At 45.8% G+C, this 26942-nt stretch overlaps 1 protein-coding gene across 1 annotated transcript in view; it reads left to right on the top strand.

Annotated features, from left to right (window-relative positions):
- Positions 1 to 26000, top strand: part of DHDH (dihydrodiol dehydrogenase) — a 34075-nt gene extending 8075 nt beyond the window's left edge. Inside the window, exons 2-7 of the mRNA XM_069200839.1 lie at positions 11521 to 11632; positions 16117 to 16280; positions 16756 to 17008; positions 17298 to 17422; positions 19246 to 19396; positions 25236 to 26000. Coding sequence (XP_069056940.1) covers positions 11521 to 11632; positions 16117 to 16280; positions 16756 to 17008; positions 17298 to 17422; positions 19246 to 19396; positions 25236 to 25342 — 912 coding nt within the window. The 3' untranslated portion in view covers positions 25343 to 26000. The remainder of the gene's footprint in view (positions 1 to 11520; positions 11633 to 16116; positions 16281 to 16755; positions 17009 to 17297; positions 17423 to 19245; positions 19397 to 25235) is intronic.
- Positions 26001 to 26942: the final 942 nt, after the last annotated feature.

The raw sequence follows: 26942 nt of genomic DNA, 5'->3' as shown, positions 1-26942 counted from the left end.
TTAAAGCAGGCCTCCTCCAGTATTGGGGGTAGAGTCTCAAAGTGGTGCCGGGGGTAGCCACCTATTCAGTAAACAGAAACATTTCCATCTGGCTTTATGGTTTAAGACAGGAGCGGGATTCATACCTGTCCCTCTGGTGACAGCGCACCTCCTGGATATGTTCCTTATCAGCCCCTTTCCTCTTACTGATTTTTTTTTGTGTTTACTTTTTCTACATCGAAGAGGGGGTTGCAATACTTTTAAGTTTATGTGGTGTGCCTTTGCATTTTCCAACCATTGTCCCAGTTCCGCAGGGTCCCGAAATTTTTAGCTTGACCACTTATAGTTACTATCGTTTAAAAAAAAAAAAAATCTTTATTGTTTTAACAAACAAATCAAAACAACAGCCATTTGTCCCGAACGTCCCACTTGATACAGTATTCATATTTAGTACTGCGGAGCCCTGTTCCTCATAACATCTAATGAACCATTGTTTACATTGTGGTGGGCATCTTCAACCTGAGGTGCGCAGCAACAGCTTAGTGTATATAATATATATGTACACGTTAGACATTCGGGAGCACAATTGCGATAACGCTCGCATTCTATAGGAAATAAGGTAATCAGTAGCATTAAGTCACATGGTATCTGTGGTGGGGCCGTAAGTGCTGATGTAGGGGGGACATGAATATTGATATGGTGGGGCTGGGGGGTCGCGGGGAGGGGGTGTCACCCCGAGGTGTACACGCAGGCAGGACAGGCGCCAGTGGTGATCTGTGGGGATGCATTGAGGTCACCAGAATCGAATCGTTCTTAGTCGTGCTTGCCAACTCATTCTACAGAGGGGGAGGTATATTGAGGATTAAATAAGTGATGGCGTTGGTAAGGGGGACCCGATATCGGATTTGGCTTTCACCTTTTCCAAATATTGATGGCCGTCTGGGGGTGTAGTTGGCACCGAGCGGCCTGGTCCACCTTTACGCAGTGCAGGTTGTTTCGCTAGAAGGCAACTTCGCAAGTCCGTGAGCCACAATTGATTGGGGGGAGGCATGGGCGACTTCCAGCACATGGCTATTCTCCTTTTTGCCAGCACGTGCAGGGACTATACATTTTTTAACCGGGTTGCGTTCGGCCATGCAAGAGGGGACGCCTAACAGGTAACATATACCTTCTCCCTGCAGGGGGATCCCTGAAACTTCTGATATTACTTTCACAACTTCGTCCCAGTAGTGGATAAGTTGGGGACAATACCACACCATGGGCCCATATTTATACTTTCTTCGCGCCGCATTTGCGTCACTTTTTGACGCAAAAACGGCGCAGACTTACAAAATACAATTGTATTTTGCAAGTTTGCACCGCTTTTGCGTCAAAAAATGACGCAAATGCGGCGCAAAGAAAGTATAATTATGGGCCCATATGCGTAAAGTCTCCAGGAGAAGTGTGGCAAACATCAGTGACCCCGGATACATTTGCGACAAGCATTCTGGTGTAAGGTTTGTGTGATTCAAATAACTGAACTGTGTATACTTCAGTCTGGCGTTCGTGGGGACCAATTCCGGTGTTTCGAGGCACTGAGTCAACTGTTTATCTGTCAGCGTGTCATTGAGAGCAGTGTCCCAATAAGATTGGAGGGATTGAAGGGGAGCCTTGTTGGCTATGTGTATAGAGTTATAGAGGTGTGTAATGGCTTTGCAGGCGCCTCCAGGTGCCAATAATGTTTGTAAGAGGGAGGTTTCAGGTTCATTGCGTGTTTTCCCCCAGGTCACATGCATGTAGCGTGTGAGAGTGGCGTAGATGAGGAATGAGCCCCATAGAATACCATAGTCGTCTGCCAGGTTCTCAAATGTACTTAGGATCCTATCGGTGAACAAGTCACCCCAGTTACTCAGCCCTGCTTCGAGCCAGGCAGTCATGTCTGGTCGCATTTGTAAAACATGACTTCCCGGCAGTGCCCATAGGGACAATTCAGGTGCGTACAGAAGACAAGCAAGCTTTTTTGTCACATATGTAGACCAGCAAGTCTTAGCTACGCGCAGAAGTGTGTTGCCTCTCTACATCAGAGCCCACCAGCCAACATAATACTGAAAATGGTGGTGTTCCCTGGAACCAATGTCCTAGCTCTGATTTATTTATTCTTGCAAGCCAGCGCATCAGCCATTGCAATTGGACTGCCGCATGGTAGTGTAAGTAGTTTGGGGCACCTAACCTGCCACGGTCCAAGGGGGCATATCATTTAGTAAGTGCCACTTGTTAGCTGTCCTTGCCCCATATTGATGTTGACTGGAGTGCTCTCATGTTTGCAGTACCCTACTGGGCAACAGCAGCAGGAGGGCGGTAAAAAAGACTAGCCACCCTGCTTGGTGAGAGGGGCAGTAACATCCAGAACGAAAGAGAGGACCTCGCTCTTGTAAGGGCCCGGCCTATATCACTATCTATCACGTGGTTGCCTGAATGATATATTCTGACCCCAGGGTATTCATAGAATTATAGGACCAGGTGAGCGTGGTGTGTGGAAGCTCTCCTTGTTGGAGTTCTGTAAGGGCCGTCAGTGGAAACAACTGATTTGTCCCAGTTCACTTTCAGACCAGAAACCATGCCGAATTGCTTCAGTAATGCCATGAGGCGGGGAAGTATAGTGGCATGGTCACAGAAAGAAACGAAAGAGTTATCCGCGTACAATGAGATAATATGCCAGCTTCCCACAGCTCGGATCGCCCATTCTGAAGGAACACATTCGGAGCGCACAGACCAGAGACTCCATTGCTAGCTCAAAGATTATCCGGGATAAGAGGCAACCTTGCCGGATGCTGCATCCTATAGTGAATGAACCTGAGATAACATGTCCAGTCTTTACTCGAGCTAGAGGCATACTGTAGAGCAGGGTGATCTATTGAAGGAACTTGGGTCCCATTCGAAGTCTCATTTAGATATTCCCAGCCCAAGGTGTCAACTCCTCTATGTCCAGCGATGCAACCCAGGGGCTAATGCCCGATGACAACGCCCAATCCACCAGCATGAATAGGCAACGCAAGTTTAGGGATGTATTTCTTCCTGGTATCAACCGGTTTTGATCTGGATGTACTACCGATTGGACTATGGGGACCAGTCGGTTAACTAATATCTCTCCCAGAATCTTGTAATCTGTATTTAATAATGGGAGGGGTCGGTAAGAACCAATTACCAGGGCATCTCTATCTGGTTTGGGCAATATTATCTGTGCTGCCTCTCGAAGGGAGGCTGGGTGCACACCTGTGTTAACTCATGGACATCAATGCTGTATATTAATCTAAGGTATACGAATGGGGGGGGGGGGTTGGAGTGTTCCTGTCAGGACTAGTGCAGTATGTCTCTGCTCCCGGGGGCAGAGACCCAGGGATCAATATATTACAGTGTAGAGAAGAAGTGGCAAGTGGAGTTAAAAAGGGATGATCCTGAACATGCAGGAGAAATAGTGTTGTTTTAAGCACAAAGTGAGAACTGGAGCAAATTATAGTGATTTTTTCATTATAGTTTATTAGATGGCTGTAGCTACTCAAATAATGTATGAAATGGAGAGCTATGATTCAAGGCTGATGATATTTTGCCTCCTCTATTGATGGGCCTGCCAATCTGTCTCAATTCAAAATGGTGGTTATCATCTGATACCCTTTGAGCTGTCAGTAACCAACACAGATAGGCTGTCGTCTGTTTCGACCACTTGCATAGGCCACAGGTAAGCACTACCAGGCAATTATAGTTTGCTGAGAATTGTGTGTGGCTTACCTTCAAAGATACCACTCTCAGACTGCTTCAAGTGCTTTTCCACCGTATTTTACGATATCTGGGGGCCTCCTACACCTGTAAGTATGAACCACCGCTGCTGCATGCCAGCTAATAGGCCGACTCCGCGGGGCCCCTGATTCAGTTCAGCATCAGGGATCGTGGTGGCATCTCTTCGTAATCTTCTCCTCCAGTACAATTATGTGCAATGATTGGGCCGCATATCAGGTCCATGTGGTGTAAAGGTCATCTGAGCCACACTTAAGAGCTGCCATTACCCAGCTCAATGGAGTTGAGTGTCGCTTGCCTAGGGTCTAGGGTCAGGAGGACTTATGGTTGACAGGAGGGCCTCCTCCCTTTTTACTATGTGTGCAGTTAGCACACTAGTTGCTGTAGTCTGTGGGAACAAGTACATCTAGGATGTGTGAGGATGTGGAGTGAGTCATGCTTTTATGATAAAGTATTTCAAGCTTGTGATAGGTGATGAGGTCAGTAATCTTTGAAGCATGGAGAACTGCAGAGTGTACATTACTGAGCATGGGCTGGAATGCATGTTTGAAGGTGAGTGGTTGATAATGGTATATTTATGAGGTTGCATCATTATGTTGTGATGAAGCGGCATGAGTGCGTGTATGGTCTTGCTGTAGGTGCGATTGTGGGGATAGTGAGGGGTGCTGAACTAAGCACATTAAATTTGACCTTGTAGGTGCTCCCTGTGGTGGGAGTGGAGCAGATGCCTTTCCCTGGGCTCTTCCTGCTCTTGATAGGCCCAAACATGTAATACCCTTGTCTGTGTTTGCTCTTAACTAGAGGCACCCGACCAGTTGGACCAGGGCTGTCTCAAGGAGAGGGCAACTGGGGTTCTTTGCCCCGGCCCTATGTATTCAGGGGCCCCACTCTCCTGTTGCAATATGTTTTTAATAAGAAAACTCAATGGATGACTATTTTTTTCTTAATGCAGCTAACACATCAATGCCAAAAAGGGGGGTTGAACTTAACATCCTAAAGGATGATCGTAGACGCTTGAAGGAGAATTGCCACTCAACGCCGCCACTTCCTCGACTGCTCACTGCTGCTCTCTTTGTGCCTCTGCTTTAGTTGGGATCCCCACTCGTATCTCTTTTCTGCGCTGAGCTCTCCTCTTCAACTTCTGAACTTTCCAAGGCAAATCCCAACTTGTCCCTGCCCCGGATTCCCCTCCATCCAGTCCCATACCTCCTGTGGTGTGCGAAAGAAGAGAACCGTTTATGAGGTTATAACCCAGAGGCGAGCAGGAAACAGCTTAGAATACTCCCATTTGTCGCAGTTGATGCTTAGCTTCAACAAGCGTGGCCATTTGTTTTTGAATTTCCATCGTAAAGTCTGGAAAGAACATGATTTTGTGGTTATTCACCCTGAGGTCTTCTCTCTTCCTGGCTTCGGCAAGGATGTGATCCCGATCCCTGTAGTAAAGAAGATGAGCCACCACAGGTTACGGCAGTGCCCCAGGCAGGGGTGGTCGGGTTGGAACCCTGTGTGCTTGCTCCAGGGCAAAGAAGATGGAGAGGCCCTCTGGGGCCACCTCCTCCCTTAACCAGCCTTCCAGAAATGTCATGATATTCTGCCCCTCAGAGCGTAGGGTCAGGTAGGCCTGTAACCCGAATGTTGTTTCTCCTTGATCTGCTCTTGCCGTCCTCAGCCCTCATTTCTACTGTCCTTACTTTGACCTCCACGATGGTGAATCGGTCCTGCAGGCTCGCAAAATCCGGGTGGATGAATGTTAATGAGGGCTCCGCCGTTGTGACCCTCTCCTCCAAGCGTCTATGATCATCCTTTAGGATGCTAAGTTCAACCCCAAATGTATCAATCTTAGTCTCCATGGCCTCCCTAGAGGCCTTGATGGCCTCCATTATGTCCTGAAGGGAAGGGTCATTCTGTGGCTCTGCAAGAGGTAATGGGGGCCTCCTGTCGACTCAAAGCAGGTGTGCTCCTGTCGACTCAATGCAGGAGTGCTTCTGAGAGGCTTTGCCCATTATGCCTGCTATGTGATTATATCTGCCAGGCAATTCTCCCCCCAGGAGTTTGGTTGCAGAAGTATGGGCTGCTGCTGCAAGCTCCCCCAGTCACCCGCTCCTGTCTCCTCGAGCTCAGCACATTAGGGGTGCCCAGTGCCAACAGAATTGGTTCCCGTTGGGTTCCTTGGTAATCCAAGCCCCCAGGGCCATGAGGTCCAGTTGTTCAACGGACTCCTCAGGATTGCGTCCAGTCTGCAGGGGGTTAACTCACTTCCTTCACACCACCTCAAGGAAGGTCCGAGGTGCAGTGGGGCCCACTCTGCACCCCGTGGCTCCTCCTGCGCCGCCCGCCCCTGCAAGTCCCCAGTAGGGATTCCGGAAAGGCATACGCCCCCACCATGCGTCAACGCGGATAGGTGAATCCCTAGCATTGGTTTGATCTCTGATAGTTTGTACCAGGGCTCCTCCTGCGAGTGGGGCAGATCCCAGAAGCAAAGGCAAACGACTCCCGGCCCCCTGTGTTATGATGCAGGAGGCGCTAAAGTCAGAATGGTGGGGAGGAGGCTGGAGAGTGTGCACAACATTCAGGCTCAAGGCTAGCGCTATGACCTGGATGAGGCCAGAGGACAGTGGCTCAGGAGGTTAGCTGGAGGAGAGGCGCTGTGTAGGTGGGGCTTCCTCTGTTGTTCAAGCAATTATGCAGTCGGTTGAGGAGATATGTTGTTCGGGCCTATTTGGTGTCCGGTAGCCCCCCCTGGCCGCGCTGCCTCTCAGCAATCACTGGCTGTTCAGGGGCCTCCACTTCCTGTTCTCTGCCACAGGGTGCTGTGGTTGGACAAGGAATGTGCGGTGGGGCTCCCTCCAACGCCACTATCACAATCACCTAAAAATCTCCGGCGAAGGACATCCTCGCGTCGTGCCGTGGGCGCAGCGCCTGTCGCGGCTGCAGCACCTGCCGTGCCAGCCTCCCCCTAGGTGTCCCGCGGCCTCCCCAAACCAGGAGGGGCCTGCAGAAGTCACCAGGTGGTCTCCGTCGCCATCTCGATAGCCTGGTCCTCCGCCCTCCAGCCGCGATCAGCATCTCTGAGCCCATTCAGCCCTACAAGCCTTGAATGCACCATCTTGAATATCTCGCTCTCGACCAGGAAGCAGCTGCCCTATAAAGTACTGGTGCTTTGGGGAGCACTCCGTTTCTAGGGGGTGCAGCGAGAGAGCGGGGTGTATTATGGGGGAAGTATTACGGGCATGATGGCCACAGATAGAGCCGTCTAGCACTACGTCTTACGGCATCAGTTTTTGTGACACCCCTCATCAATGCCATATGGATCCTGCATCAGCCTATGAACTGCTGCTGGGGGCAACATGATGGTGTTAGGTCAGTGTCATCTGTAAGGATGGGGCACAGCCGAGCCCTGTACTGTAGCATCTGTGCTAAGGAGGCTCCACAATGATGGACACAAGTCAGTATCTGCTGTAACATGTCACCATGTCTGTGTCTGGCTTAGCACATGTGGCCCAGCAGGAGCGCGGGAGTTTTCAAGAAGTAGCACAATGAGTTCAAGTTTTTTTTATTTCAAGATTTGGAACTCGCACGATGTCCAGAAGACCAAACATATACAAATACCACAAGTCAAAAAAGTACAGCTATATATTTAAAAAAATAAATTGTGCAGTTAACACATTTGATTAGATGGACCAACTTCAGATTATTATTAGGTGACATACCAAGTGTAATAATTTTAAAAAATTCAAAACTCACGCAAAACATTTAATTAGGTGGGGAAACAAATTAAGGACTGCAGCACCTCTTTCGGCATGACATTTTTAAAACAGGGGGCTCAGTAATTTACGGCGATAGACATGCAATGCAGGGCAGATGAATAATACATGTTTTAGATCTTGAGCACCACAATTACAGAAGTTACACGTACACCATCTAACTCACTAGAATGAGACCAACTGGCTGTTAAAGCTTTCAACATCAGAGCGTAATAGAGACCAGCAGCGTCTGGCACGATGCTTCGTGCTCCGCTGTGGGTTACTCGGAGTAGCACATTGTTACTTCAGTGATGGGAAGCAGCCAGGATTGACTGGCATGGGCTAGAGGCATCTGCAGCAGCCTGTACTGCCAGTGTCATATGTTTTGCCTTATTTCTGCTTCCGAGCACCCTTATGATCCGTTTGCCCGGGTTTTCTTCCTCACCTATCTCACATATTCAAGGTCACGTCTTCACTTGCTGTCTGCTTCTCTTGGGAACACCAACAAAACAGCGACAACAACTGGCTTTGGCTGCAGGCAGGCAACACACTGAAAAGATAATGAATATGATGAGCACGTGTCCGTCTGTGCCTTTTAGAAGCCTCCTATTTTGGCGGGAATTTGATGCTGAATTTGATATTAGCTTGGACTAGGCAAGAAGGGATTCCAACAAACATTGCCATCTAAAGTGCTGTTAATTTTCATTTTGTTCATCGTAATGTTCATAGTTTCAATTGCGCCTTTTCATATATTCTGTAGCGAAACCATGCTGTAATAAATCAATGCAGCCTTTTAAAATAGCAATATGGATTTGTTGTGTTTATGCATGTTTAGGAGAGAAGTAGTCCAGTATCCCACTAAATAAAATGTATTCCTGACAGTCTGTGGCAGCATCTAATAGGTTACCAACGTGCATTATCCCAAGGTAAGTTGCTGAAGATGTGTGGATAGCAGTCTGTGTTTCTCCCACTCAGGCTGGAAAGTTGGCACAACCCTGTGCTTGCCTGAGAGCTAAAGGCAATCTACTGGGCTGTAGTTACAAGGTAACTTGTAATACGTATCACCAGAAAGTAACATAGTGATGGTGTCAGAGGGTGTCCTGCTGTGTGAGTTTTTTTGCATAACAGGTGAAAGGGCATCATCTCTACCCCCCTCAGCATCTCTGTATTGCAGCAAGCTCATGAAGAAGTCTGTTGGATCATTAGGGCAAGCTGTAGTGGTGGGTCGGGGAAGGTGGTCAAATTGGGTTGGAGGGCCAGTATTGCAAGGCATCGTGTGGCAGCCACACTCTGGGGTGTGACAGGAAGAGGGAAGCTCAAGAACACTCACACATGTGCCTGTTCTTTAATCTGTGCATGCACTCATTGGCCCATCCACTCATCCTTGCTCTCACTTATTCACCCATTAAATATCCACCTCTGATTCTTCAATTTATCCATTGTCACTCACTGATTCCACATAGACAGTTAGTCAATGTCTCTTTAAAATGCCACACCTATTGTCTTTACCAGTACTTCTTTAAAAAAAAAAAAAATGCTTCTAGAGACTTACTGTCAGCATAGACGTCAACATTCAAATCAGAATTCTAGCCTTGCTTTAGCTCTACAACAAATAAAAGTCTTTACCCAAAGTCAAAGGATCCAAATAGAGCTTTTTTGTCTAGGGATCTGCATTCATCATGCACACAGAATATGACATATGAAGTCAGGAATTCCTGCATTAATTATGAGCTCATGGTCGCATGCAGGTGGAGACAAAGAAGGTTTTCGTTTCCTTCTGCAGTGCAGCTCCTGATCAGAACCATTAGCACAGCTACACCTCCTCCAGAAATCTCGACAGTCCCCGCCAACTAAATATGAGATGAGGGTCACAATAATCTGCTAAGTAGTCTCCTACCATCCCTTGACCACGTGCGCAGACAGACCCAGAGAGATATTTCGTACCTAGCGTCCTCTAGTAACCAACTGCACACAGTCACAATTATTTTCTGCATTTTAAGCTGTAATGTGGCTACTCAGAAGTCCTTGCCGAGACTGTGTAACTTTGTCTGTGTAACAAAGAAAACCATGGTACAGGTGCTTGAGTCCACAACCAGGAGCCCCTCCTACAGATGCACTCCTGACTGGGGTCTTGATAGAGTTTGATCCCCAGGAGGAAAATAGGCATCATCCCCAGCATGTCAAATTGTGCTTGGGCAAAGAAGAACCCCTCTGGTAGATGAATGAAGAACAGGTCTTGCATGTGAAGTGCCTGTAAGTCTCCTGGGGTACTGTCTTGGGTCTTTGTTGAGATTGTCACTTTGTAGAAGCTTGCGAGTCCTTGCTGGGCGTGTGGAACTCTCCCCTCAGTACGGAGGCTTTTGTTGGCTGGAGCACAGACCTGGGGACAATGTCGCAGGTATGCATGCATGCCTCGTGGAATTCTTAATGGATTTTGTCAGAGCTTGAAACACTGAAGAGACACAGGGACCCTTTCTGAATTTGTAAAACTCTATTGTGGGTGAAGTGTATCACCTCCGAATTAGTGTCTGGTAATTTGGGCTCTCATCTTATCATCCTGGAAGACAATGGGGGTTTTCACTAGGCCTGTGGAAACCCTGCACAGGGCAAGGAGAGCCACCTTGGCTCGATGACCGGTATCTAGGGCCAGGGGCCATGCACCAGACATACCTGTGGCTCTTTGGAGCTCTAGCTACAGTATTCGCAGGATTTTTACCCCAGAAAAGCATTGACGTTCATATGGAACTAGGGGATGTATGCCCCAAGTATGGAGGGATACCTGTTTCAGTTTGCTGCCTGAATCCCAGCCGCACGGGCACCATCCCATGGACCTCATGGTACTCGGTTGTTCCTTGGCATGCTCATCAGCCAGGAAACACCTGGGCATCCTTTGCCCAATTGTGTTTAAACTCCTTTCCACTGAGGACATACACTATAGTGTGACAATTTGCGACCCAAAACTGTGGTCAACATCTTTAAGGTACCTGGCATCTTAATGGAACTCCCACAATCGTCCTGTTCGTGCCTAGAAGAAAGATCAAGGCACCCGCCCCTATGACACTGCCCACAGCAATCTGGAGGAAACTAGGTGGGTCTTCTTAAAGTGTATGTGCCTGTGGTGAGAGCGGATAGCCACATGACTGGAAGAACCCAAATGCTTTATAGATCCAGTTAGAGGAAAATTACTAATGAGCCTCCTTTAGGACTTGCAACGTAAACCCACCATCTAGTGGCCACGTGGGGGCTTGGAAATTGTGAGTCTTGCCTTTAAATAATTTTACTTGCAAAAAGTAGATTTTGTAGAAAATAGTTTTTCTGCCACAAAACCTTTCTGCATGATTTTGTACCTGCAAATAACTGTTAAAACGCTGCCATCGCTGGCGAGGATGGGGAAGTTAACTTTGCACAACTCTAATACATACATTAGGCAGGGCAGGTGGATGAGACCAAGCCCTGCAACACTCCATCACCAAGAGGGAACACCTTGAAAAGTGAAGAGCAAGCTTGGACATCTGAGTCCATTCTTGAAGAAAAGGTTGCATCAGTCCATCCTCCTGGATGATTGCTGCAACAGCTGGTTGTCACCTACTGTTTGAAAAGCGTGATTCAGAACAGCCAGCTTGAGATAGGAAGAGGACTGGTTAACAACAAGGGAGGGGGTATTATTTGTTAGTATTTTCATTATAGGAATGATCACTGCAGAGAAACCTAAAGAGCAAAATCTAGATATCCCTTATGTAGGCCTTAGGAATATCTAGGCATGCTAGTTGAGTCAGTGAAATCCGTACACATTGGTGCTATCACTTCTTTTATGGTTTTACTGACGCCTGGAGGGCTTAGGTTTCCAGGGAGCTCAGTAGCTGCATGTTTTTTTAGCAAGACATTTAAAAAATGCACTTAGAGGAGTCTCTTTTATTGAATTTGATTGTGGGTGCACGCAATGTGGATAATTCTGATCAGGCCAGACCCAGGCCCATTCAATGAGCACCGCACTCACGAATGCCTCCCGTTCTTCTTCTTCTTCTAGGCAGTTGCTGTTGCAGCAAGGGATCTTGGCCGTGCACAAGAATTCGCTAAAAGCCACAACATCCCCAAAGCCTACGGTTCCTATCAAGAGTTGGCCAAAGACCCGAATATTGGTGAGAGCCACAGTGTCTTTGGGGGGGGGGGGGGAGGGGAACAGCACCTAGGACTGGAAGTGGGCAAGGTGCCTGGAGGAAGAAGGGCCTGGAACAACAGGCAGAGAACATGTGAAAGATCCACTGTGAAATAACAGCATCACTATAGATATAGCACAATGAGCCAATCGCAAACCTTGGGCTGGGCATAGTTCAGGAACGTACTGCATCCCTGTTAGCCTAGAAAGGGCAGAAAAAGTCAATAGTGCTGGATGATGGAAAGACAATGTAAATCTCAAAGCAAGGGTCCCATTTCCGCACACCTCAACCGGAGGTGGAAACTGCCACTCCAGAGGACACATGTAAACACTTTCCATTTACCACAGTACACCCATTAATGTAGCACAAGCAGCTCATCCTCTTCCACCCACTGAAGCACACAAAAGCACACAACTCAGAGATATACAAACAAACTGGACTGAACACATACCTATCAGGACAGAGCAGTAGTTGAGAAGTTTCACACCATTACAGGTCAGCTTGGACATCATCAAAGAATGAGTTTGCAGTATGGGCTGACTGCCAGAGGACATCTCCGAGCTGGGAGACACCTGTGCTTGAAATCACTTGCAGGGTACAGTCAGCTCAGAGATACACATGTGCAATTGTGCGTCCATATTATTAAAATCATTCGACCAAGTCTTTGGCAATTGGTATAAACCAAAAAATACAGGACGATTGTCCTGGATTTCTCGTACCGAAGGTCTTTGTCCAGTGATGTGTTTATTTATCTTCACTGTAGAATATAACGTTTTGACAACCTTAATTTTCTTTAGATCTGCGGAAGTCAACCCTGAATAGGGGCTACTTTCCGCTGTTCTTCCAGATGCGCCGCGCTGCAGATCCGTGAGTGTTCTTACCATGGATTGCAATTGACAAATTTGAAATCGCTTTATATCAACAACAAAGTAAATTGTTTCTGAAATTAATAAATTTCTTTCTGTATTAAGAGCAAGTAATTTCTTTAAGAAATCGATTTGAGCAAGAACAAGCAGATGTGTTCATTGTTCAGTGCTGTGTTTTGAAACGGGGTGAATCTGCGGCTGGTTGACCGATCGCTGGCGAAGGATTTTGCCCAAAAATGTGGACTTTTAGCAGAGATTTGCTTGCCCACTGTGAGGTTTGCAGTGTTCTATACTATGTCATCTCTCCGCATATCTAATTTTGTGATGTTTGTTTTCAATTCTGTGCATTAGCATATATTGCTCATTCCTGTGATATGCGGTGCTTGCTGTGTCATAACTCTGCAACCATTGTGTATGATTACATTTTCCTGGGATATGTGAACGGTGCACAGTCTTCTCAGCCATCATGTATTTTTACTCCTCGGGTATGTGATGTTTGTTGTGGTCCTCTTTTCATCCTTTGTGAACATCTGCCTTTCCCTGATACATTGATGTTTTGCTGTGTCCTCTGTTCTGCAATCATGTATAGTTGCACTTCCTTGGTATGTGCAATAGACGCACTGTTTGCTCGTTCCTAGGATGTTTGATATTTGCACTGCAGCCAGTTTCTACTTTTGACTTCTTGGGCCATGTGATGTTTGCTGTGTATCCTCCTCCAACATTGAGCATGTTAGTCTTTTTCCTGTTAACCTTTCAAATCGTTGCCATGGAATACAAGATGGTTTTAGTCCTCTCTTTAGACTTTGTATACTCTGTTGCTTCTCCCTGAGTACTGGATTGTTTTCGTACAACCTTTTCAGCTAATGTGTAGTCAAGCCCTTCCCATAGCAATTCATGATACTTGTGCATCTCCGTTTATTTGCTGTTGCATACCTGCTGCTGAGATGGGAAGGTCCCCTGCACGATCTTGCGAGTGTGCACTCCTGCCCTGTTTCACCCAAGATTGTGACTTTGGCGGGATCTCAATATTTGTTTGGTCTCAGAGGACACTATCATTATGGATCTAAGCAGAGAACTGCTTTAGCTATGACCTTGAGGCTCTGATGGCTCTGTGTTCCGGAGGGGCACATCATATGTGTCCTCCCTAGTGAGTTTGACTACCATCAGCGCCCCACATTACACAAGACTAGCAGTGGTGGCAGTGTTTTAATTGATAACAGCAGCACAGCCCTTTTTGTTATCTGTTGCCCGCAGCAGGGCGAGTCGCCTATTGGTTTCACCAGTGCCCTGTCTTAGGTAATTAGGTCCTTTGCTACGTTCCGAATGCTTGGATGGGTCACATGTCTGTAGTACTGGTGTGCATGGTAGGATGAACCAGGAATGTCTAGGTAATGATTGACTATCATCACAGTGGAATTTAGCTTGTGTTTCCAATTAAATTATTCTGCACAAAATGTATTTTGGAGTAGTAGCCCATGGTGTGTGAGGAATGGGGATAGCAGTCTCATTAGAAGTTCAGATGCAGCCTCTTGCTATGTCCTACAACTTTGTACTTCACAGTGTTAACCTCGTTAGGTTAGTGGTAGGACTGGGGAGTGTGGAATCGGTGCAAGGTTAGCCTTCTGACAGGACCTGCCCTTTCATTCTCCTGAAGTTGCTTTTTACAACAGGTGTGAGGGCTTCCTTCCTTATTGTGCCCTTGTTTTCATTTCTTCCAGCGGAGACTCCAAGCCTTGCCTCCTCATGATCATCATCACCGAAAGAAAAAGTGTGGGTGATCTGTCAGGGAATGGATACACAAAGTTGCAGAACCTCCTGGGGTGAGTCCCAGGGCTACACCAATGAAATATCCAAGCTCAATGTCGATGTCTAGTCTAAGATAAGGAATGAAACTCCAGATCAGTGTTCCAGAACGTCTCACCGACCAGTCTAGGTGAAACCTCACTGGAGGTTGGAGAATTATCACCTGAAGAAGTCTTCTATGATCTGCTGGAAACGCTGTGAGTCTGCCATGGACAGAAGTCTGCTTTGCTTGCTGAAAGAGGGGAGGTAGAGATATCCTTGCAGGGGGAGTTTGGCCAGAGGAACAGCCCAGCCGTAGCTGCCTGGTGGATGACCAGTTTGGAGAAGCAGATTGACACAAGCAACTGAAGTGAGAACGGCACCATGAGTGAAGAGGGAGAACAACACTGTAAAGAGACTGCGGTTAGATCCCACTGCTTGCTGCGTGTCCACGTGTCAACAGGGGTTTGAGATTTCCTTGCCTCTTCTCTCTTGCCTGGGAGAGCTAGGAGCAGTTTTCGGTTTGGTCTGAGGGGAACTCCGATTATACAGACCCACTCGTGATCTGTCCAGGTCCTGGTGTGCCTCGCAAAGAGTGAAACTCTGGAGAAAAGTAAACAAAATCTGCGGTTGTTGCTTTGGACTGAACTGTACCCCTGGAACTAACCTTTGCACCCTCATGAACCTTCATCCATGTTGATGTACCACTGGGGATTCTCTAGTGCAAGCTTTAGAGACTTCCGTAGTTCACGTACTACCGAAAGCCTCATATTCTGCCAAGGACATGTGGGTGGACCACCCGCTGACTCCCAAGATATGCGACTGTTCACCAGCCTGACTCCAACCCATTTGGTTCGATCAGAAGCTGCCAGGAGAAGTCAGGTTGGGCAACGCGGAACTGTGGTCACATTTGATAGTGGCAGCTTATGATCTCAAGGGCTGCTGCATTTTTCCCTGGTAAATCTGCTATCAGCTTGAGTACCAGGTTAGGCAACTGGTGAACATGAACTACAGTATTTCAGGGCCAGTACAACCATGAAAGCACACAGAGACTAACTTCTGGGTCAGTGACCATAAAGAGAGATAGTCATGAAGCCTCACTGAGCATTTACCTGTTTAGATATCCCATGCTTCTTAGATGACTCCCATAGGCATCAGAATTACCATAGCAGTTGAACTCTTGTGTCCCACACGGTCCATTTGTATATTATTGCCCAGTGGCAGAATAAAGCACTTTTTCTTGTTAAAGTAAAAGCAGCAGCTACAGTATTTGTTATTCAGATATGACTTGTTGAGTTCCGAGCTTCTAAACCCACTCCACCTCCTTGAGTAAGCCTATGACTGCTCGCTCTAGTACTCAGAGCCTCAAGTGCTAAAGGGGTTTACTTAGTGCTCAGTTGTCCGTGTCCTCAGTGGGACTGCTACGGGACATCAGTGGTAAACTAATTCAGTGAACGCAGTTAGTGCTCTATAGCCACTGTGTGCTCCTTGACCCCCAAAACCAGTTAAGACACCTGGGATGTCTGCTCAGCATGGAGTCTCCTCTCATGAGTCATGTAGGTTGGGTCTCCTTCCTGGATAGTGTCTGCTTGTGGTATAATCTCTGGTCAGTCATGTTATACATCAGCCCTCCTCCTGGGATGGTGGATGTCTCTGGTGTACTGTTGCCTTAGTCATTGAACACGTACAAACCTCCTCTTGCATAGCGGATGCTTACCGTAAACTTTCTCCTCAGTCACATGACATGTTCCACTTCCGGGAATAGGGGTTGCTTATGTCATTATCTCTCTTCAGTCATTTTATACATTTTTTTCTCAGACATTGTGTACGTTGGAGCTCTGCACACTGAGCACAGGTCTGTGGTGCTCCTCTTCCTGAAGGCCCACAAGAATGTTGTCTGCGAGAAGCCCTTGGCCTTGAACTTCAAGGAAGTGAAAGAGCTCACCTCAGCCGCCCGCAAACAGAATGTCTTTTTCATGGAGGTAGGTGCCACCCCTTAGAGCCTGCAAACATGTGTCCACAGATAATTCTGTTGCAAGAGCATCTCCCCGGTGGGGTATCAGTTCTGTTTCAAGAGCATCTCCCCGGTGGGTTATCCTGTCCAGTCCCATAGAAGTGATTCCTGTCGACATAATTCCCTGATCGGAACATCTCACCACAATCTCAGTGTTCCCCGCCTGCTGGAAGTAGTTCAGGTTATAGAAAGAACCCACTGACAGGATAATCTCTCTACAGCACCACCGTGTCCCTCTGTGCTAGAATAGCTCCTGCAATAAAAACAACCACTGATTAGAACTGTCCTCAGTCACAAGCATCACCTTCTTTATGATCACAACTCGCAATCCATGAACATTTCCTGATAAGAATGTGCCCCTTTTTCTCTTCTTTTTTAAGGCTTCAAGAATATTCATCCTTAGCCTCAAAACATATTGACCTCTTCTGTTTTTTTTTTTGTAGGCCATGTGGGGCCGGTTTTTCCCAGTCTATGAGCAGATCCGCACCCTTTTATCTCAGAAGGCTCTGGGGGAGGTGAAGGTAGTCCGGGGTGAGTTTGGGGCCAGCATCTACAATGTTCCCCGGCTGGTGGAGAAGGAACTCGGGGGAGGAGCCATCTTGGATATTGGCTGCTATTGCATCCAGTTTGCCATGATGGTCTTTGGCGGCGAGAAGCCAGAGTCGATTACAGCCAAAGGGTTCCTCTACGAGACGGGTAAGCAACCTCTAAGAGCAGGTGCATGGGGTAATTATGTAAGGGTTCATTTCACATGAATTTGGGAACATGAACACTGTTGATCGCCTTTTACTCTGAATCAGACCCAACATAATTGAACATTGCGAATAAGTGACTTTCAATTGCACGGGCAGACTTTCAAATGGCTGTGGCATGCTAGTGTATTTGAAAGCTGATATACTCATGGGAGGTGGGCGTGCTGGAAGTAAAACTAAAAGAGCACAGCAGCAGAAAGAGTTCTTTGTTATCTTTATCATCTTGTCCATAGGAGTGGAGGAGACGGTGACAATCATCCTGCAGTACTCCGGCAAGCGACAGGCGATCCTCACCTGTACCATCATGGCTGCCATGCCCAACCAAGCAGCAATCTGTGGCACAAAGGGAATCATACAGGTACTGCGGAGGGAAAGAGTCACAGGGTGAGCCGGAGGCGAATTGTATGAGTTCTGAATTAATGTATGTAGCTCTGACTAAATCTACATCTGGGCATCTGCAGAACGCACCACTGAAGCCCCCAGCACTTTCACCTAAAGGGACTAACGGCAGGGTCTTACTATCCACGGTGTTTGGGAGGTTGGTGGTTCTTCAAGTCTGGCACAGATCTCCTCCTTTTGCAACAAACCTCTTACACTGCAGCAGACTTGTTAAAAGACATTACAACCTTAGACTTACACACAAATATGGAAGCTATTTTTTTTAATTATAAATGGAACATACATAATATCTATTGTGCTTATTTGTGACATCATGTGTGGCTTTGTCATTGGCTGTCGAGGGGCCAGGTTGGTTTCCCTCTTTTGCCTCCCCGAACTTGTTACAAACCTAGGGATTTGCTGATTCTTGGAGTAGAGGGGTTGTCATTGGTGGCTATGTAAAGTTACATCATCTTGCCATACTCTGCATCAACCTGAGCTCCCCCCGTATGTGTGGTAATAGCAGTAAACGTATGATGAATGTGCCCAACCAACTTTGTAAGTCAGGGTCACCTTAGCCGGATGATACACATACTCTTCCTACAACTCTGTAGTATTATATCTCACTGTGAGATCTCCAGTTTGAGCCACAGGTGTGGGTTGAGGCCAACACACTAGCTACTGAATGTGTCTTAGATAAACAATTGCCATAACAAGCTCACACATAAAAAACACCTTCATTTTGTGGATCTCCAGTCAGGAGCCAATGGAGAGCCATATAAGTGGGGATGTGTTAGCTCAATCCACACACATGCATGGAGAACAAGCTTGCTGAATAATTCGAAGACACCTTCTGCTAGGGCGTATAGGATGAGCAAGGCAGCTTAGATACAAAAAATAAATGGAGAGATTTCTTAACGTGTATGTGGATACATGCGTGTGCGTGTGTGCAGGAGCATGGATGAGCCAAAGAAGAACGATAAAGCAGTACTGGTCTTGGGATAACATGAAATAAAATAAGGGGATTGAGAGATCTGACATAGTCTGCTTAACTCAGTTGCACTGGCTCCTACAAAAAGACTGCTGGTTCATAGTGCGAGCATTTGGAAATAAAGGTGAGCGGTGCTACCTGTGGTTTCTTTCTGCACTATACCACCACCAGCTATTCACAAGACTATCCAGGATCGTAGCTGAATGATGTATTTTTTCCATGATGAGGTGCCTTGAAAAATTGCTAAATTATATCACACCTGATCTAATGGTAGCTGTGAGAAAGGCCTGAATAGTGTTACCCGAGCCAAGAGATGTGTTGAAGAAGAATCTGAATTATGGTGTAACTTCCCAGGGATAGCTTTAAGCTATGGCACAATTGAGTCACCCAAGGCCCAGTTGTGCTTGGAGACTTGCTGCATTTTTTGTATGGTGTATGCTGTTCAAGTGATGTCCTTAACCCACGTACAAGTATGTGATGTTTATTATTTCTCTGCTGTCCTGGCCCTGTTACATATGTGGTTTGCTTTGCTTCACCTGATCAGATGTCCCCAGGACAGAATTAAGGCAGGACTGGGTGATGGCAGAAGAGCCATTGTGCGTGGATTAATGGTGTGACACTTTCCCCAAAGTTCTGGCTCGACTCATGGCGGAACAGTGTCACACATTCTTCAAGATGGCCAGTGAACCATGACATGATGTGTCTAACTTTAAATGGTGAACTTCCCAAGAGATGGATTTGAAACAAATCAGAGTAATCTCTTCCCCCACTCATTGCCTCTTTCTTTACAACACCTTTATTTCTTCCCTTAGATTCCAGGCTTCATGTGGTGTCCGACGTCCCTCATAGTGAATGGAAAGGAGACCAAGTTCCCTCTTCCACCCACCACCAAGACCATGAACTTCCACCACAGCACGGGGTTGAGCTACGAGGCTGAACATGTGCGGCAGTGCCTGCTAAAAGGTAAGATTCTGCAGCAGGGAATCCTTACGCACTCCAAAGATACTTATAATGACTTAGCGAAGATTTGAGTTAACATGAGAATATAAAGCATATGTAAGACTAAAGGCCTACGTTATGCAACATCTCACACCATAAACAGGTATAAAGCCATCTTGGCCTTGCAGATATAGATGTATACTTCATTCATCCAGCATATTGATTATAAACAATATTCGACTATGTCCCATAAACCTCTCAATACCTAACAATCTGATCCAAGGCGCTCGAGCCTTAGCTGTACTAAACATTCATCATCCCACCCCTGGAGTTTGCTTTCTTTTATTCAACAGGTTGGACAGTGTCTTCCAGGGATGCCCACTTAAGGCATGTCCACTTAAGGCCATTCTGTGATACCCTGTCTGAAAACAGTCCTGTCCCTTTTAAAGAGGACTCCAGGCCATCTGAAAAGACCTGTGTGCCACTGGGAAAGAACTTCTTAAGATAAACCAGGCCTTTCTGGAGAGCTCCCCATTCTTCTGAAGGAACTCTGGCTTGTCTAAAGAGATTTCTTTTTAAAGAGAGGCCTGGCCCTTCTAAAGAGAGAGCTGGTCTTATAAAGTGAACTGTGGCCATTTGAGTAGAGTCCTGACCCATGTGAAGAGTGTCCTGACTCTTCTAAAGAAGAAAACTACTATCAACTGACCGTACTTCCTCTCAAATGATATATATAGTACCCACAAAAGTTCCAAATCAGCGACCTGTTACAAAATGGAGCAGATGACTGCATTCTGTTACATTCTTTCCTATCAGGTGCCTTGTTGTGATTCACACTTTGCAAACGTTGGAGTGACTCTTTGTTGAACTAAAGACCAGCACACTGAAGGAATTAAAAGTAATGTATTCAGGCCTCAACAAAAAGCCACAACAACAACTATCAAAGCTCTGAGTACAAACCTTTGTATACAGCACCAGAACATTCCAAATGACTCAACATAGTAATAAAACAAACAAATTAACTACAGTACAAGAATACACCACATCATCTCTGCTCACCCAAAATAACCAAAGACAACACAAACTATCACACCAAATACACTACAACATTTCAATCTACCTCAACACACATCAATGAACAACCGTAAATGAGATATAAAGACAAACACCCAACAATGATAGATCACATCAAGAAAGAACAAATCAGAAACATCTAGAAGGAAAATAACTCACCAAAAAGAAAAAAAAATCTAAATAAAACTATAATATAAGACAAAAATTTTGAATAATCACTGCAACACCCTCTATCTTTGTGTTCCTGGATTCAGAATTATTCCTGTCTTTGAATCTTATAATTCTAGCACCTTTCCAACATTTTTTATTTTCAATCTGACAGCATTTCGCTTTAGTTCATTAGCCTTTGAACTCTCTCCAAAGGTGAACTCCACCTTCCTCGCTCCCTTCATGTAATTTAATGTGCACCAAACTACCCTTCTGGATGACATTGTGCTGTGGACCAGTACAAGAATTGTACCATATCTTACTTTTTGTCTGACTTCCTTTAATTATATCTCCATTTTTGTTGTGAGCTTCCTTTCCTATGTTTCACAATGCTGTCCTTTCTCACACATGCTGGACACACTGAGGGCTTTGTTTATCTACCAAGATGAGATATACTCTGTGAAAACATGGCGGATAGCAGATCTGTCGTATTAGAATAGTCAGTAGTAATACAGGGTGGAATATCCTTCACATTTGTGATTAAGTATACGCTAAATAACGTTTTAAGTCCTGTGCACCAATCAGATTATGAGGCATATTGCATCATGTCAACAACAAAGATCTCAAAGCATCACTCAAACATAAACCACTTAGGACAGCTCTTCTGATACAATCATTTTCCACACAATTAACCCTTTCCACTAAACATTTTGCCTTCAGTAGGACAAAGATTATGCCTCCATTCATTGATCCCCACATCAACCAAAACATATGTATCTCTCTGGATGTAACCGGTACACTGCCATCGGCCGGCCAAACATACATGCGCACTGAGTTGAGTGTTCGGTGCACTCCCCTCGGTGCTCGTCACTCCCATTGCCCCGCCCCTTTAAAAAAAACGATAATAAGCATTGTTTATTATTGTTTTATTTTTAAAGGTTCGCAGCTCCTGCTGCTGGCGGGGGGGGGGGGGCAACGCTCCTCCGACGTAGCGGAAGAGCCGCCCCTGAGCAGCACTACAACTCTCAATATGCAACAAACTCGTAAAGGACTGGAAAAGTGTGTCCCAGGTGACACAGAGTCTTCTGGTACCCTAAAGCCTGGCACTAAAAATACCTCTCGGAGATTAACAGCTGTGTGTGAATTTTGTAGTACCACCTTGTATTCAGAACCTACGTCTTCCTACCTACGGTCAAATATTTCTGAATTGACGTCTTTATCCCTGCTGCTTGACCTAAATCTGTGGTAGAGGTGTAACAGTTTTGAAGTGGGGTTTTGAAGTGAGCATACAGAGGTGCGCTTTTAGCTCTTTTTTTTATTGTCACCTGATGTGCTTACCCCACTCACACCTCACACGTTCATTAATAGGGCCGCCAGGGAGCAGATGTGAGCACAGTATGTATACAACAGCTTTTGGGATTCCCTGCAACCATAATATTGCAGGCAATAAATCAGTTTGGCAAATGATTACCAAGTCATAGTGGTCCTGTAATCAGTGTTCAGAAGTGGGCAGTGCTTTCTGTGGACGATGGTTCAGCAGAATGTAATTGCAAGTAGAACATGGTCCCATCATCTCAAAGCTTAAATCCACTAATGCTCCCAAGCGTTTCTTTTTATTTGCTCCTGTTCAGGCTGTTTTACTGCAAAGTATGCTGTACTCAGTACTCTCCCTTCCTGGAAATCACACTACCTCTTCCCCCCCAAACTTCACCTATTTCATGGGTGAATGTCTCAACCAAATATCCTCTCTCGACAGAAAACTAGCCCCTGGGCTCCCAGTCTGCTTCTGTATTACTCTACAGCTGGCCTTCATATTGCACCCTACTTCCTCCTCCCTCACGGGGTGTCTGATTTACCAGTACTCTACTCTCCTTTCTCTTCGGTACGCAGGCTCGGACTGGCCCTTGGGGTAATCTGGCAGAGCCTGATGGGTTGGTGTTACAGTGTTTCAGCAGTTTATGTGCCTGATTATGGCCTGGAAGGCCTGTTTTTACTGCTCTTTTCCCTAATATTACCACATGCATTGCCTGCAGCAAACACAAATGCATGCAGTCCTCACTTCTTGCACGATACCCATACAAAGTGCACAAAATTGGCCTGATTTGCAAATATGAGACACGTTGTTTAGCTTTCTGGTTTGCTACAAGGACAACTTTTATTTTGATACCAGGCATAAATGCCAACCCTCCCGATCCAGGCGGGAGACGACCGATTTCAAAGCTAGTCTGCCGCCTCCTGATTCCTGCACGCAGAACGCCGGTTCAGGTTTCTGAATTATGAGCTGCTGGAAACAAGGCAAAAGTGAAATGCTGATGCTTGCCCCGCACTCCCCCTCCCCCCCCCAAAAAAAAAAAAGGTTAGAGCTTTGCAATTCATTCTTGGAGAGGGAGATTAGAGCATGAAAGACCTGGACATTTTATTTTTGGCAATTTTATAGAACACATACAAAAACAGTGTCTAGAGCTGTAGTTTTGTTTGCACTATGTTACTAAACTGCTAATAATGAAATGCTGATTGCCACCTTACATGCCAATTGACCCGATTCAGGCAGATTGCCTCTGCTTCAGTCTAAGACAATGGTGAAAAGACATTCTCCTGACTATTTTTCTTTAAATCTCCCACTTGCCTGCTCTAAAATGTTGGCATGTATGGCCCAGGCCTATTTTGTGTCCCAGTCTGACCCCTTCTGTGCGCACCCATCTGTGTGATATGTTATGTTCCCTCCATCTCTAAAAAGTACCTTTCACATTATGTTCCCTACATTTCTAAAATGCACCTCCCATTCATGGAAGCCTATCGCCCTACAGTCTTTCCTCTCTCTCCATTGCATTCCTTCCCCTCCCACCTTAACACGCCTCTTCCTTCGCTCCATCACTCCGCTCACTCCTGTCACGTCATGATACACGAGTACGCCTTCGCTCATGTGTGGATATGCTCTTCATCGCCACTTCCTCTTCCGTCCGTGGGTGCCTGTCTCACTGTGGTTCTCAGTACTTTGTAATATACCTCCTGCACCACAGGATAGCAGTGGCGGTTCTATTTGACATCCCAACAATTACATAAGATAAATGTGAATACAGTGGACACCTGCCCAAATACGCAGCTAGCAATGCAGACTTCAAGCACATGCTTTGGGTCTTCCTGGTGGACAAATATTGCAAAGCAGGTACAGAATTTCCCTCAGAACTCACAGGCAAATCTAAACCGTGCAAACTGGAAATGTGCACGCTGAGCTGAAACAAAAGAACTCCTAAAGGGAAACTGGAGAATACATTCCAAGATCGAGCACCACCAATACCTAAGAGACAAATCACCATGTCCTGGAAGTCAACAGTGAGTCCACAACTGGGGAGGTGGTGGTGACTAGTTAAGCGGACTGGTGTGGAAAATGAGGCTATATTCACACACCAATGGCAGGCGAGGGCAGGGGAGCGTCATGCCCTGGGACAAAAAGATGACAACAGACCCTATCATACTGCAACCACAAATCTGGTCAGACACCCCGAGATTCAACACAACTGGAACTGTAGCTTCCTGTACCTCTTATCTCAGCAGGCAACCCCCCACCATCCTTCAGGCACACGTACTGAGCGAAATGTGTGAGGACTGATAGCAACACCTGGAAGCAAACACAACCCTGTGCGTAGCCGCTGAAACTGATATGAAACTGATATGTGAAAACGCGTTAAACCCGTAGTGCTTCGGTTCAAAGTACGATCATTCCGCCTAGATGGAACTATATGAAGACTCATCACAGCGGTATTATGGCCAATGTTTAATTGTAGTCGATTTTTTATTGAGTGCGACTGTAACAGCGATCGCAAATAAAACAACGTATGAATGCTCACCGTTCAAATGAAAAACCATTACACAAAAACAGTGATGTCACTTCCGGTAGAGATGGGAATTGGGAAATGTGTTGTTCACTTGTAGGAAGAAATGTGAAGTGTGTTATGTTTTCAGTCTGTGCCACTATATGAGAACCCTAATTAAACTGCAAGCCAGCTCAAAGATACTTCCCCCTAGAAAGGAAATTTGGGAGTTGTCCTTGCCTTTAGCTTAATTTATAATAACGTTTTAGCATAGACTGCCAGCTATCGATAATTGTCATTTCCTGCAGCTGTTAATACAAGTTCTAACAACCAAATATATTTATCAACACTGGAAGGCTGAATGGCTGCAGGTATCTTACAGTTCTTAGCAACTTACTGAACTGCAAGACTGGCTTGGCACATCATCATTACCCCTCACTCCTTTAGTGATGAGTGAAGACAAATGGCAACGTCTGAAAAGCACATTACTGTATCCATTATCTAACATACTCACTCATCTTCACATCTTATTTACCCAACAAATGAGTGTGGAAGATATCTTAAAGTAAATGATTTATTATACATTTTATGGCATTCTCATTTGTCTACCACACTCGATGAGTAATGAGAGATGATAAAAAAGGTTACTCACCTGTACCAGTCGGCGTGCTGCTCGTAGGATGGCCTAAAATGAATGCTGCTAAAGTATGCCCACCAGCAGCACATCCAGACCACGCAGGGGGTTGTGCAGCCAGGCCACAAAGGCTGCTGGCAGAGCACGAAGCATGAGCACTTGTAGACTGCAGCTGACATGCCCACATTTGTGATTCCAGGTTTAAAAGAAAGCCCTGTGATGAGCCTGGAAGACAGCGAGCTCTTGGCCAGCATCATGACGGAGGTGCGCCGACAGGTTGGGGTCTCCCTTCCCGAAGACAAGTAGTGAAGATGCGCCAAGTGCTGTTCCTACACAGCTGCAAACCGGCGATGCAGCCTCAAAAGGATCTTTCAATGTCTAACAGCCCAAGTGAAGCATGAATGACGAAGATACAGAGCTGTGGCCTTTCTTTGTTTCTAGGTCTCGCCTGAGACCGCACTGCTGCTTCTGATACATTTTGTTAACTTGAAGGTGGCTTAGAGCCCCCCCATTGCTTAACTTTCATGGGCCTTATTGTGTGTCTTATTTGCAGGCTCCTGTTTGGTCAGCATAGGGTTGCTTCATTTTCTGTTTGTGCGTTTCCTCATCATTGGAGTATGGTTTGTGTCCAGGCCCATTTGTTTCTTCTACTTGCAGCACTTCATAGGAGTGGATTTCACCCTCTCGTTTCCCATGTTTGTTCCCTTTTACTTTTCATCCACTCCCCTTCCTACTTTTTGGTGCACCACATCAGCAGCCCACAGGCAGTGTTGCTTTTAAAAATGATTTTAAAATGAATAGTTTGTAACAAAGTGCTTTTTTGAACCTGTTTCATGATTAGTAGGATGTCTTGGGCATGATTAAAATATTTTATGCAAAAACAGAGCTTTAAACTGCTACATATATATGTATATATATATGCACGATTATGGGTTGAATAGAACATTCTAGCGTGAAAATACCATTATGTTGTCAAGTGCTTTTTTTGCTTGTTTGGCTGTTCCTTTTGTAATTCATTCCCATAGCTTAATGTGTACATTATACCAAAGATTACCATACCATGCTATACCATGACAGGCCATACCATTAGATAAAATGACAGGCCATACCATACTTTGCATAGAATACAATGAGAGGTCATACTATATAATTCCACAACATACTATACAATGACAGGACATACCATACCATGCACTCAATATGTACAATAGTGAACTCAATGCTATAGAGGTTTTATAGAATCCAAAAGCACGAGAACATTCTAAAAATGGACAGAAAAGCCTCACCCATATTATTGTGGCATGTTTCATCAAAGGCGATTCTGTCCCATCTTGGTTTGATTGTACCACCAAGATGATACCACCAAGGCGGGCTTAACCTCTTAGGAGAGGGAGATCCTAAACAAATCTTTTCTGGATAGAGGTGGTATCCAAATGCAGTAATAAAACTACTTTGGTGTTAGCCCTCCAAAATACCTCTTTATTGCAAAAGAACACTGGGCAGGATCAAAATAATATCATTGGGTGAGGATGCTATCTCTCCCTCATCTCTTCAGCCCACATGTTTTAGCCCTTTTATATCCCAGAGGGGTCTTGGGCCTTCATCAGTGGTAACAGGATCCGTACATACGCATTGTCCTGAGTCAGTCAAAATGTAAGAATAGGCCTGACCAAACTGGTCCGTCTTGAAACAGCCACCTATTGTCCAAAAAATTAACTACAGAACATCATTACATGCATCTGGTTATCTGTGTGAGGTTAGCAGGACTTCATGCCACTTGCTTTGAGTGGATTGTGTTGGTCAGTCAAAAACAGTGCTATTCACATGTGAAGCAAACTAAATAACACTTGTGTATCAAACGTGGGCACATCTATGTGGTGCAGTCACTTACCCTACACCTTAGGGG

This window comes from Pleurodeles waltl, chromosome 7 (genome assembly GCF_031143425.1).
Source record: "Pleurodeles waltl isolate 20211129_DDA chromosome 7, aPleWal1.hap1.20221129, whole genome shotgun sequence".
In the NCBI taxonomy this organism is placed as follows: domain Eukaryota; kingdom Metazoa; phylum Chordata; class Amphibia; order Caudata; family Salamandridae; genus Pleurodeles; species Pleurodeles waltl.
This window is presented reverse-complemented; position numbering and strand designations above follow the sequence as displayed.